Raw genomic sequence first — 14,056 nt, 5'->3', positions numbered from 1 at the left:
TATGTCAATTGGTATACCATCTATTCCTGGAGCTTTATTTTTTTGCCATTTCCTTCAAAGCAGCCTGAACTTCTTCTTTCATCACCATAGGCTCTTGTTCATACGTTGTTTCATGAAATTCTTCTGTGTCTGCCAATTCCTTTCGATACAGTGACTCAGTATATTCTTTCCATCTTCTTTTAATACTTCCTGGCTTATATTGTTTAAAATTCTGTTGAGATCCTTTTTAGTTTCATTTAAGCAATGTAATAGTTTTTCTCAATGAACCAAATATGCCCATCAATTCTCTTGAAAATTGACCAAAAAAACCCCAAAAAACAAAACCAACCTCCAAATGATGTGGTCACATATAAAATTCAGAATTAATAGAATTCAGAATCTCATTATGTTTGGGGTTGTTGTATACTGTGGAGTCAGAACCGACTCATAGCTGACCATTCACTGGGTTTTCAGAGGCTGTAAACTGCACAGGAAGGGATGGCTCATTCTCTCTGGTGGAGCAGCTGGTGAATTCGAACTATGTGTCTTTTGGATTGCAGCACAAATCTTACCACTAGGCAATCAGAGTTCTTCTATAAATACATATGCACATGCTCATATATGTGTGTATATATTTAGAAAATACTAAGTCATGATTGAAATTTTTCTCTAACACAGTCCCATCATTGTTAAGTATCATCATATGCAAGAACAATATTGTCTCTTCACACTGGCTTTAAAAGTGGTAGGTACCCCCTCCTACACTCTCATTTCCACACATAAATAGTAGTAAAGTAAATTAATAACCTATGGCTCCCAAGTATTTCACTGGACTTTCAAGATTCAAATGACCATGATGAGAATGGTCAAAACTCTTTAGACTGTGGCAGGGCACACCATTCCTCCAGGTCATCAGGTGTGTTTGTCTCTGGACTTTAATCCTGATCGCTACTTACAGGACAACTGAGCATTAGAAGCTCAGCGATGATGGAGCTGGGAATCATTGTAGTACTGAAGGAAACTCCATCTATGTTCAAATCAAGATTTTCATGGCCTAGTGGTAAAAATCTGTGTTGTAATCTCAAAGGCATGTGGTTCAAATCTACCAGCTGCTCCAAAGACAGAAAGATGGGCAATATCCTCTCATGTGATTTCTTTCTCTGAAAACCCACTGAAGGGTCAGCTATAGGTTGGTTCGGACTCAATGGAACACAAAACCAACTTGCTTAATTTATATAATTTTATTTCATTGATGGATATTTCCAAGTTACATGGTTATTACATAACCATAACTCACATTCCTGAAAGACCAATTATCCAATACAAATGAAGATCAAAATTAAAAAAGGTGGCAAGAACTAATGTGTAAAACATCATTTCAGCTGCAAAAGCATTTGAAGATCATAAAGTTTACAAAACAACACCTAGAATTCTATTTTTTGATTATGTAATTTAAAGATACATCAGAAAACTGGAGAATGACTAAGGATGACAGAAGAATTGATGCCTTTGAGCTGTGGTGCTGGAGAAGGGTCTTGAACACACCACAGACTGCCAGGAGAACAAACAGATCTGTCTGAGAGGATAAAACCAATTTTCTCTTTGGAGGCAAGGATTTTAAAGGTCTGTCTCACAATACCCTGGGCATGTAACCAGGAGGGATCAGTGCTTGAAGATGGACATCATATCCTACAACCAGGAGAAGATAAAATAGATGAATGGGACCTTCTAAGAATCATATCCCTATGCACATCCATAAACTATTCCAACAGGGTAAAAAGGGAAGCCACCGACTGGGAAAAAGTATTTGGTAATGATATATCAGAGAAGGGACTTATATCTAGAATTTGTAAAATACTTGAGCACCACAACAAGATAAAGGTAAATAATCCAATAAAAAAATGGGCACAGGATATGAACAGATGCTTCACAAAAGAAGACATTCAGATGCCTAACGAACACATGAAGAAATATTCAAAATCCCTAGCTCTAAGAGAGATGCAAATCTAAACAACTATGAGATATCATCTCATCCCAGTCAGAATAGCAAAATTTAACAGAACAGCAAGCAACAAATGCTGATGAGGTTGTGTTGGTGGAAATGTAAAATGGTGCAACCACTGTGGAAGGCGGTATGGTGCTTTCTCAAAAAGTTGCAAATAGAGATACCATTTGACCCAGCAATTCCACTACTGGGAATATATCCCAAAGAGACCATAACTGACATCCAAGCAGATATATGCACATGCATGTTTATTGCAGTTTTGTTCACAATAGCAAGGAGTTGGAAACAACCCAGGTGCCCATCAACATATGAATGGACAGAGAAGCTGTGGTATATTCACACAATGGAATATTATGCTGCATTGAAAAATAAGGAACTCATGCAATATTATTCAAAATGGGTGACTTTGGAGGACATTATGCTGAGTGAAGTATCTCAGTCACAAAAGGATAAATACTGCATGGTGCCATTGTTGTAAAACAGGACTGACATCGGGGTTGGGAGGAGACTGAGAAAGATGGGTTTAATAATGTATACTGCATTGAAACAGATGAGGGGAAAAACTGTTTAAAAGGGATATGTGATTAGGTATTTTTGTCATGAGGGGAGTCCAGAGCAAAGGCTGCATAGTAGAGTGGAGCTGGGAGGACGGATTGCAAAATAATGAAAGAATTTTTCTTTGGGAGTGTACTGGGGGGGGAGGATTGGGAGGGGAGAAAAGTGCAACAATGAATGAATGGAAATCCAAAGTCTCTGTAAATTTTCACTGAAATTAATAATAATTTTTTTTTAAAAAAAATGATGGACATCATGCTTGGAAGGGTGGAGAGACCCCAGATGAGATGGATTGAGATAACTGGGGCAATGCAATGAAGTATGTCAGAATCAGTGAGACTGGCTCTGTTTAGGGCAGGGTTCATAACTATTATATATAGGGTCACTGCAAGTCACAGGCAACTTGATGACAGATGACAACAATAATTTAAAGATAACAATTTGAGGTTTTACATTTCATCAATTGAATGATTCTACCAGTTCTGGTGGTATTTCAAATATTTTCTAATAGATTTATGATGAGTACTTTTTACATGTGCTTTAAGGGAGTAAAAACTCATCTGTCTATGGGAGATCTACGTATCTGGCATAATTCCAATTAACAAATTAAAATTTCTAGATATTAATTATAAAAGCATAAATAATTTCTTGGAAATTAAGCAGGATGCTTACCTATGGCATATTTCTGCTCTCAGGCTTGATTCAGCGATACAATCTCTTACTCTCTCATCTCTGTTAAGAGACAAATACTATTCTCAGTTAATTTTATAAAGAATGTAGATCTTTTGTATTTTATAATAATCAATTGCTAATATGACTTTATATCTTGAGAAAGTCACAAAAATAGATTTTAGGCTTCCAAGTAAATGATGCAGAATGCTATCCCTGCAGGAATCCTCACTGTCTTCCATCAGTATAGGGGCTGCTAGCACCCTTTTGTTGGACTAATGGCAAGTTAACAGACTTTCTAAAGGTAGTAGTCATATATATTCATGTTCAATACCGTCTAATGCAACTCAAGCCATTAGCTAGTGGCTGAATTGATGGAAACTGATCAGGGAAGCCACGGTAAGCCTGTAGAATGATTACTGCTAGGAGCCAGAGGCTTTCACTTTTATTTCTGGCTTTGCCTCTTAGCTTCAAAGGAAAGGGCTAGTCAATGTATGCCTGAATTTCCTCAGATGTCAAATTAGATTTTTAGCGCAATCTAGTTTAGAAGGCCTGCTATAGAGCTATGACAAAAAGAAAAACCTTTTTTGCCGGAGTAGCCAATAACGTATTCCCGACATGAAGTGATTCAGAAAATGCAATATTGTACTGGTTATTGGGTTGCTATCAGTATTTTAATAGCAAAGCTAATATTAGCATTAATAACAATTAGATAAATCCAGCTAAAACTTTGGCATCTTGGGTTAATGAACACTAATAAAACATCTTAAGGAACTAAAGAATGTTTATATGTAAGCATAATTTCAGAAAGTATTATTCCAAGTATTTGTCATAGAACAAAAAAAATCAGTATAATTATTTAATACTAAAATTAGAAAATATCCTATTAAAATGTTTAAGATAACAATTTGAATATTAATGCACAACAAAAGAAAAAATATAATAAGAAAAAATATTACAATTCATTGCTTACTGCAGGTTTGTACAAGGAAGGGTTGGTGAACTGGCAGAACCATTTTTTGGATCTGTCCTTTCATTAATTTGGTATAAATTATTGACATGAACAGGCAGAGAACCAAGACCCTTCCTGTTGGGTTATTCCTGGAGAATTATGCAGTTCCCCAAGGTTCTAGATTAAAAACTAGAACTGCATGATTACAGGCAAGACAATGAAACTTTTAAAACTTGTTTTTCTCATTTCCAAAATAGGATAAACTTTATCCTGTCTGTCATAAAGGGTTTCTGTGACAGTGAACATAAAGTCCACTGTGAATTATAAGCCATCACACACATGTTATTTTGGGTACTGTCCTGTACTGGCTACTTTCTGAAGAGAATGACTGCATTATTTTCTCTAGATGTCAAAATGCTTTACTTTCACTGAACACTTCTACCCATCTTGTTTTCCTTGGTAACATCAGATATTCTTCAAACCTCAACTTCCCTGGGAGTAATTGTTAAACAACTCATGAGAGGAGTTTTCACACTGTGAAGGTTATGTCAGTGTTATGCAGTCACATACAGGCCTAGAGATGCCGCTCTCCCATCCTCCTCGGGTTTGTTCAGAGGTACAGCAGGTTCATCGTTGATCACACTTCTCAACTCCTGGAGAAGCTGTTTCAGGTCTCTTGTTGGATCTTCCTTCATTATATTAGATTTAACAGAGTGCTGAATTAAGATAATTTACAAAACAAGGATTTTCTCAGATTTACATGCCATTTTCTATTACAAAATTAATACAAGTAATTAGAAATTGTGGAGAATCAGAAAACAAAATAGGAAAATGAGAATTGCCTCTATCTTACCACTCAGAAATAATAATAATCAATTTAGTTTTATATGTACTTTACATATGTATGTGTGTGTGTGTATATATATATATATTTCAAAATACTTGTAGGATCAGAGTATAAATATCTTTGTAAAATTCTGCAAGAACACTTTAATAATGTATTTTGAACATCCTTACCACCTTACCATGTCATTTAACATTGTCCACTGCACCCAGGTAAAATAATTTCAATATTTTAATGATGAGGAAATTTCATGAATCTATAGACTTTTAGAAGTAAAAAAGTAGAAATTTTAAAATACTTTACTGATGAGAAAAGAAAGAGATACCAAACTTTTTCAAATTGTGTTATTTGGCATTTGAGAAAAAATGTAAAAGAATTATCACACTGATCTCTGGTATTGTTTTCAATAGGCACAACAAGAAGAAAAGCCTACTGGCAGTTAAAGTCCTCTGTCTGGAGGATCTTCATGGCTACAGGGAACTCTGATGCCCTGATGGGTAGGGCGTTGTGCTGCCAACCCAAAGGCACAAGGTCCTAATCTATTGGCTCCGTCAGAGACAGATAGGCAACCTCCTCCCTTGTGATTTACATCTTCTGAAAATTCACTGGAGGTCAGCTATGAGATGATTCTCACTTGACAGCAATGAGTTTTTGTTTGTTTGGGGTTCCCCCCATCTCACAGCTACCATCATCAAGCATCATTAAGTTATTCTAGTCTGATATTCATCTCCATGTTGGTTTTACATTTGTTGGCTGCTAAGGATGAACACTGCCTGATTTGGAGGGGTTTTAAAGCTTTTTATTGGAGCTCAATTCTCATTGATAAACCACATTATATTCTGGCTGAGGATGTTGAAGATGATCATTCAATTTTAACAAATACCAGTTCTTGGAGATCAATATCATGCTGGGAAAGGTAGAGTGTCAGTGAAAAAGAGAAAGACCCTCAATGAGAAATAGTTGACTTGATGGCATTGAACAATAGTTTTGTTGTATATGGAGCTCTTGTGGTTTTGGGAATAAAAAGCTGTCTTGCAAACTCAAAGGCAGGAAGTTTGAATCCATAAGTTGGTCTGCAGGATAAAGATGAGCAATCTCCTCCCATGTGTCCCTGAAAACTCTCTGCAAGGTGAGTTATGAGACAGTTCCTAGTTGATGACAAGAGAGAGACAATGAGACAGATTGACAGACTGTGTATGTTTTGCTTTTGTCCCCAGTCTGGTAGCCAAAACAGGCATTGAATAGTAAAATTATGTACATGTACAAAGTACTTTTATCCTATTTCAATCTTTCAGAGAGCTCTGGTGTCCCAGTAGTAAGAAGCTATCCTGTAATCCCAAAGGAATGTGGTTCAAGACCCCCAGCTGCTCTGTGGGAGAAGGATAGGCAATCTACTCCTGCCTCTGAATCCAACTTTAATGTCTTAAAGTTCTTTGCCAATATACTGTTGCTGCAAATGTTTGGGGATTTGTTTAATTTTTTTCACTGTTGCACACTTTCTTCCCTACCTCCCTCCCCCTCCCCACAAAGCACCCCTTCTTCCAGACTGTTGTTATACATATTATGCCTAACCTTATATTCCTTTCAGACAGTTCTTCCTCTCATCTGATCTAATGCAACGCTCATTATCTATCCTTCCAATCTCTCCCCAACTCCACTATGTCTGTCCTATTTTTTTAAATGTAGTTATTTTCTTTAATAATTTTAATGAACATTTACAGAGAATTTGGATTTCCATTCATTCATTGCTGCAATTCTCTACCCGCCCAGCCCTCTCCTGCCCACCCCCCAGTTCGCTCCTCTCTTTCAAAAGTAAAAGAAAGATTCCCTCCCTGGTACACAATCCCCCTGCACCCCTCCCACCGCCCTAAGTACATTCCACTATGAAACCTTAATTGTGGACTCTTGTGCTAACCATAATACCCTATCATACATTGCTTTTAAATTATTCAGTCCCTCATCTGTTTCAGTGCAGTATACACAATTTATCCAGTTTTTCTCAGTCTTACCCCCACCCTGATATCAGTCCCATTTTACAGCAGTGGCACCATGCGATATTTGTCTTTTTGCAACTGAGATATTTCACTCAGCATAATGTCCTTCAGGGTCACCCATTTTGAATAATATTGAATGAGTTCCTTGTTTTTCAATGCAGCATAGTATTCCATTGTGTGAATATACCATAGCTTCTCTATCCATTCGTTTGTTGATGGGCACCTGGGTTGTTTCCAACTCCTTGCTATTGTGAACAAAGCCATGATTAATATGGATGTGCATATATCTGCTTGGGTGTCAGTTATGGTCTCTTTGGGGTATATTCCCAGTAGTGGAATTGCTGGGTCAAATGGTATCTCTATCTGCAACTTTTTGAGAAAGCGCCATAACGCCTTCCGCAGTGGTTGCACCATTTTACATTCCCATCAACAATGAATAAGGGTTCCAGTTTCTCCACAACCTCGCCAGCATTTGTTGCTTGCTGTTCTGTTAAATTTTGATATTCTGACTGGGGTGAGATGATATCTCATAGTTGTTTTGATTTGCATCTCTCTTAAGAGTTAGGGATTTTGAACATTTCTTCATATGCTTGTTGGCCATCTGAATGTCTTCTTTGGTGAAGTGTCTATTTATATCCTGTGCCCATTTTTCAATTGGATTATTTACCTTTATCTTGTTGTGGGGTGTCTGTCCTATTTTATAATAATGGTATTACACAGTATTTGTTCTTTTGTGACTGAGATGTTTCACTTAGCATAATGTCCTCAAAGCTCCCCCATACTGTGTTTTACAAGTTCACTGTTTTTCAATGCTACCTAATATTCCATTGTGTGAATGTACCGTTGTTTTTCTCTCTATTCATTTGTTGATGGGCATGTGAGTTGCTTCCATCTCTTTGCTATTGTAAATAAGGCAGCAATGAACATCGGTGTCAATACATCAGCATGGATGTAGATTCTGGTTTCTTTAGGGTATATTCCTAGTAGCTAAATTTCTGGGTCAAACGGTATATCTATTTCCAACTTTTTGAGAATGGGTCAGACCACCTTCCATGGTGGCTGTACGATTTTACATTCTACTAGCAGTGATTAAGAGTTCGAGTCTCTCCACAATCTCACCAGCATTTGTTGTCTGCTGCCCTGTTGAACTTTGCTATTGTTGCTGGAGTGAGATAATATCACACAGTTGTTTGATTTGCATCTCTCTTACAGCTAGGGATTTTGAACATTTCTTCATCTGTTTGTTCACCATCTGAATGTGTTCTTTGGTGAAATGTCTGTTCATTTCCTGTGCCCATTTTGTGATTGAGTTGTTTACCTCTTTCTTTTGAGGTGCAGTTGATTCCAACTTGACACAACAACACTGTATTCTTTGGTCACCTTAATTCTAATGTTAATAGTTAAGTGCTGCACCTGTTGTGGTAGGGTTGGTGGTGTACTGTTAAGTCAGGACTGGCTCATAGCTGATCCTCAAGATGGTTTTCAGAGGCAGTAAGTCTGCCCTCTAGAAAGTTTATTTAATAAGTTTTGGTAACATAATTACTGATTGATATCTGAAATAAGTGACTGGTGTCTGATATGTGATATCTGATATAATCAGTCAATATAATCATCTAGAAACTCACCTCTTCTTTTTTTGTTCTCAAGCACCCAGGTTCTCAGAGAGTGATTAGTGGTTTAAAAGACACACAAGGCTGAAAACTGCTTTCTACTATTTTTTTTAGAAATTATATTCTTTTAAACTGTCATGTCCAAAATGAAATACAACACTCTGGGGAAGTCTGAGTAGAGCATATCTATACTTAAACCTTTTTTTTTTTTTTTTTTTTGCTGCCACCATACTGTTTGCAAGCCCAGTGAGAGCAATTGTCTATGCTTCTCCCACATGTTACTGATAAACCTCATCCTTCACCCTTGTTTTGATGGGTATTTAGCACCAAGTTCAAGTTTTTACATTTATCCCAATCAACTTTCTCTTCATACACCTGACTCATCACTCTAGACTGCTAAAATAATCTGTTAAGAGAGGCAAAATTTATCTAATGTTATCATGTACCAGAGTATACGTTATCTCATTTAAACTTCCAACTTTTCTTTTACTTTTCAAAGAGAAGAGTATACTGGGAGGGGAGGGGTGGGCAGGGAGAAAAGTGCAACAATAAATGAATGGAAATCCAAAGACTGCAAATTTTCATTAAAAGTAATTAAAAAATGATAAAAATCCTCCACCTAATAAAATAGTATTACTTCCAGCGTAATACTGTTAGAGATGAAGGAACTGAAGTAAGGAGGAGGTTAAAATTGTTGGAAATTACATGCGTGGCAGAGGGCAAAGGTATGACAGAAACCATAATTTTTGTAACTTGAAAACTCATAATCTACCCATTGTGATATATAGATATTCTATATTTAATTAAGTAAATATAGTATGATATGACATCCCCAAATTAGGATTATCAATTAGAATATAGAATATGAACAAGAATTGGATAATATAGCTGAGTCCCTGATCTCAATATATTTACTGTCTGGTCATTTCAGAAGGCAATTTACATATCATGATAAGGTAATTAATTATTCCAAAGTAATTATTCAAACATTCAAAGTCAAAACCCCTGTGTAAATCTTTAAGATTACTACATAAATACTAATATAATGCACTGCTGTCTTCTAATCTATTTCCTAAAGCAGTAAGAACAGAAAAGTAGTTGGGGCACTGGCAAGGGGGTCTGCCACATAAGCAATATGTTTGTCTGATCTTTTCTTTTTTACGAAAAACCATGGAGGCAGTTTCATTTTTATAGTCTTAATTTTTTTAAAGAAAAGTTAAGTAAACAGATCAGCTTTTATATATAAAATTTCTTTCTATTCTAATTCCACCCTCTAGGGTCACAGAGAACAGGGCAAATTGCCTTTCTCCATCTAGTAAACTTTGCTGAACATTTACTATGTGCAGATACCATATTGGAATTGGGAGTCAAATGATGACCTAACATGAGCCCATCCTAAAGAGAAGCACAGAGCTTATGATGGGAGATAAACACATTTAAAATGTAATTTCACTATAACTAGGGCATTGCTTATTTAAGTATTGGGTTCCTCATTCATAAAAATGAAAACAAAAAACCCCACAAATAAATAACTTTTCTCCACAAGGATGGCAAGCAAAGAGAGGAATTATTATACACATAGTGAGACTTCAAGAAAGACTGTCCTACCTCTCTCTCCATTCAACATAACAAAATAAATAGCATTTTATAAGCTTATATAAGGTGACCCAACAGAGTGATGAAATTATCGAACAATATAACTATTAGTACACATTAGCAAAATCCTGCTGAAGATTATATAGAAATGACCGGAACAGTACATTGACAGAGGATTACCTTCTGGTAGTTCTGAGTTTAGTTTAGTTTAGTTTAGTTTCGTTTAGTGCAGCTGAGTTTAGAAGAGATCATGGCACTAGACACATTATCGTCAATGTCAGATGGATCTTGGCAGAAAGCAAAGGGTACCAGAGGAATGTCTATCTGTGTTTCACTGACTATGCAAAGGTATTTGACTGTGTGGATCACAACAAACTGTGGCTAATCATGAGAAAAATGGGAATCCTAGCACACTTAATTGTGCTTATGTGAAACCTATACTTGGACCTGGAAGCAGTCATCAGAACAGAACAAGGGAACACTGCATGGTTCAAAAGCAGGAAAGGAGTGTGTTAGGGATGTATCCTGTAACTATACCTTTTCAATCTATTTGCAGAACAAATCATTTGTGAAGCTGGACATTATGAGGAGGATTGTGGCATCAGTATTGGAGGAAGACTCATCAACAACCTACGTTATGTAGCAACTTTGCTTGCTGAAACTGAGGAGGACCTGAAATGCTTGCTGCAGAAGGTCAAGGACTGTAGTCTTTAATATGGAGCTCAACATCAAGAAGACAAAGATTCTCACTTTTGGGCCAAATGGCAACACCATGATAGACGGAGAGGAAATTGAGGTTGTTAACAATTACAGCTTGCTCAGCTACACAATCAACACTCTTGACATGAGCAGTTAGGAAATCAAAAGATGAATTGCTGGGAAAATCTGCTGTCGGGGACCTCTCCAGGATACTGAGAAGCAACAATATCAGTCTAGAGACTACAGTGTGCCTAATCCAGGCCATGGTCTTTGCAATTACTTGCTATGCATCAGAGAGCTGGACAATCACTAAGGATGATATAAGAAGATTCTATGCGAATATACCACAGCTTCTCTAGCTGTGGTATATTCACACAATGGAATACTATGCTGCATTAAAAAACAAGGAACTCATGCAATATTATTCAAAATGGTTGACTCTGGAGAACATTATGCTGAGTGAAATATCCCAGTCACAAAAGGACAAATATTACATGATGCCACTGTTGTAGAATGGGACTGTCCTTGGGGTTGGGGAGACACTGAGTAAGATGGGTTCAATAATGTATACTGCACTGAAACAGAGGAGGGAGAGAACCGTCTAAAAGAGAGATGTAACTGGGTATTTCTCTCATCACAGGAGACTAGAGCGAGGGCTGCATGGTGGAGGGGACCTGGGGGAGGGTTTGTAAAACAATGAAAGAATCTTTTCTTTTACTTTTCCATAATTTTTGGACTCATGTACTTATAACTTGTTAGTCAAATTTGTGTCTTCTAGGTTGCAACACCCCCATGATACATCTTGAAGGATATGTACATGTACAGCCAAGCACAATCAATAAGAGTGCATCTGAATTCCAAAATCAATCTCCATAATAGTCTATGTGTTTCCTACTGCCAAAGGGGCCCTTTAGAGTAGTGAGAGAAGATCTTCACCCTGAAACCCCCAGTGTCCCTTTTCAGCAGGAAGTAGCTAAGAGAATACGCCGTCCCCTTTTCCTTATGACTCAGGGTGAAGTCTCTCTCAGGGAGGAGTGATAGGGAATGGCAAAGGATACACTGACAAAGAAGATTAATCAGAACTGGCTTTGACAAGCACTGTGGCATTTGGATAAGAACAAACTGGGAGGAGGGTAGAGAGAATAGTGCAACAATGAATGAGTGGAAGCCCAAAATCTCTGTAAATGTTTATGAAAATTAATAAAATATAATTATAGGGGGAAAAAAAAGAAGATTCTATGCTTTTGAACTGTGCTGCAGAAGAGCCTTAAGCTCCATCTCACATACTCTGGGCACGTGGTCAGGAGGGACTGATCCTTGGAGAAGGACATCATGCTCGGAAAGGTGGAGGGAGAGTGCAGGAGAGGAAAACCTAGATGAGGGTGATTGATACAGTAACTGGGGCAATGGAGGTTGCTGTATCAGAATCAGCGAGACTTGCTCAGGACAGGGCAGGCTTCAGAGCTGCTGTACATAGGGTTGCTGGTGACTCAAGGGCACATAACAACAACATATTCTATCTTAAGTAAAATATTTATTCAGGATAGAACTACAAATAAATCATTATCAGGGTTAGTTACTAGCTACCATATGCCTCTTAATATAAGTAGAAGCATTTGATTTCCTTCTTAAAACTGAAAGGGGGGTGGAAAACTATGATGAAGGAGATAGGAATCTATCTTATCCTCATTTCCAGACAAGTTTTCCAAGCAAATTTTTACAAAGGAGAAACATATATAAAAAAATCTTACCTTTTCCTGTGCAATACTGCTATACTGAGAAAACATTTACCTTCACATTTTTACACAAAACTTTCAACAGTAGCTTTCATAGAAAAAGATAATACTACTTTGGTTCTAGAATTGACTCTACCATGAGGAAAAAAAACCCAACAAAAAAAATTCTCTTTCTTTTATTAGTTTTTCCAGTAAGATTAAAAGAGGTAAGTCATAGGAAAAAACATTAGAGAAAAGATACATGGTAATAAGTAAGGGTCAAAGTTTCCCAGGGGCCTAACTAAACCTTGGGAAATGAAATATTTACACAATGAGTAAGATAAACAGTCAGTATAAATAGAGGTAAAAGTACAGAACTTGAAAATTACATCTTAGCAAACTTTATAACTACCATTTAAAGAATTTATTTGCTGTAACTTATGTGCTTATAGCACTTGAAATATAATTTTTTAAGTTTCATTAATTTGCTATACAAATGGAATTATTTTTAACTTAAGAAAAAGTTTGACAGTTATAGAAAATGTTAACCATTTAACAGATAAATACTGAAGCATATATAAAATATACTTATTGATTGATTGATTGTTGTTGTTATATGCTATTGAGCTGCCTGCATCATATAGCAACCAAGAAAACAAAAATCCTCATAACTGGACAAATGGGCAATATCAGAATAAATGCAGAAGATACTAAAGCGGCCAACAATTTCATTTTACATGGGTTCAAAGTCAACATCTACAGAAACAGCAGCCAAGAAATCAAAAGCTGTGTTGCACTGGGCAAATATGTTGTCTGGAAACGCTGTCAAGAGCTACAGGACAAGGATGTTAGCTTAAAAACTAAGGTGCACCAGAATCAAGCCAAAGTATTTTAAATTACTTCATAGACATGTGAACATATTCACTGGAAAATGAATATGGAAGACAAAAGAACTGATTCTTTTGAATTGTGCCACTGGCAAGAAGTATTGAAGACACCATGGACTGCCAAAAGAATAAATACAATTATCTTGAGAGAAGTGAACACAGCAAGAGTACTCCTTAGAGGCTGGGATTGTATGACTTTGTTTCATTATTTTTTGAGCAGGAGGGGGTAGTGTCCGGAGGATATCATGCTTGGAAAAACAGAAGGTCACATAAAGAGAGGAAGATTCTCAATGAGATGGACTGATGAAGAGAAAGCAACAATGAGTTTGAGCCCAGTAGAGACTGTGAGAAGATGCAGGATTGGGTGCAGGACCCTGTGATCCACTGTACACAAAGTCAATATTAGTTAGAATTGATTTAGTGGTACCTAAAGAGTTGAATAGAAGATTTCAAAACGCAGCAGGGATGACAAAGCAAAATATTACAATGAAATGTGCAAGGAGTTGGAGTCAGAAAATCAAAAGGGCCGAACTCGCTCAGCATTTCTTAAG

At 36.9% G+C, this 14,056-nt stretch overlaps 1 protein-coding gene across 1 annotated transcript in view; it reads right to left on the bottom strand.

Moving 5' to 3' along the window:
* The window catches only part of CCDC158 (coiled-coil domain containing 158), a 137,976-nt gene that overhangs the window by 40,062 nt on the left and 83,858 nt on the right, over positions 1-14,056 (bottom strand). The window contains exons 18-19 of the mRNA XM_006885340.1: positions 4,731-4,876; positions 3,212-3,271 (exon numbers count right to left, since the gene is read on the bottom strand). Of these exons, the coding sequence (XP_006885402.1) occupies positions 3,212-3,271; positions 4,731-4,876 (206 nt within the window). The remainder of the gene's footprint in view (positions 1-3,211; positions 3,272-4,730; positions 4,877-14,056) is intronic.

The sequence above is a fragment of the Elephantulus edwardii genome, unplaced genomic scaffold, assembly GCF_000299155.1.
Source record: "Elephantulus edwardii isolate Elephantulus edwardi_28Jun2011 unplaced genomic scaffold, EleEdw1.0 scaffold00042, whole genome shotgun sequence".
In the NCBI taxonomy this organism is placed as follows: domain Eukaryota; kingdom Metazoa; phylum Chordata; class Mammalia; order Macroscelidea; family Macroscelididae; genus Elephantulus; species Elephantulus edwardii.
Note: the sequence above shows the minus strand (reverse complement) of the source record. Positions and strands in the feature narration are given on the sequence as shown.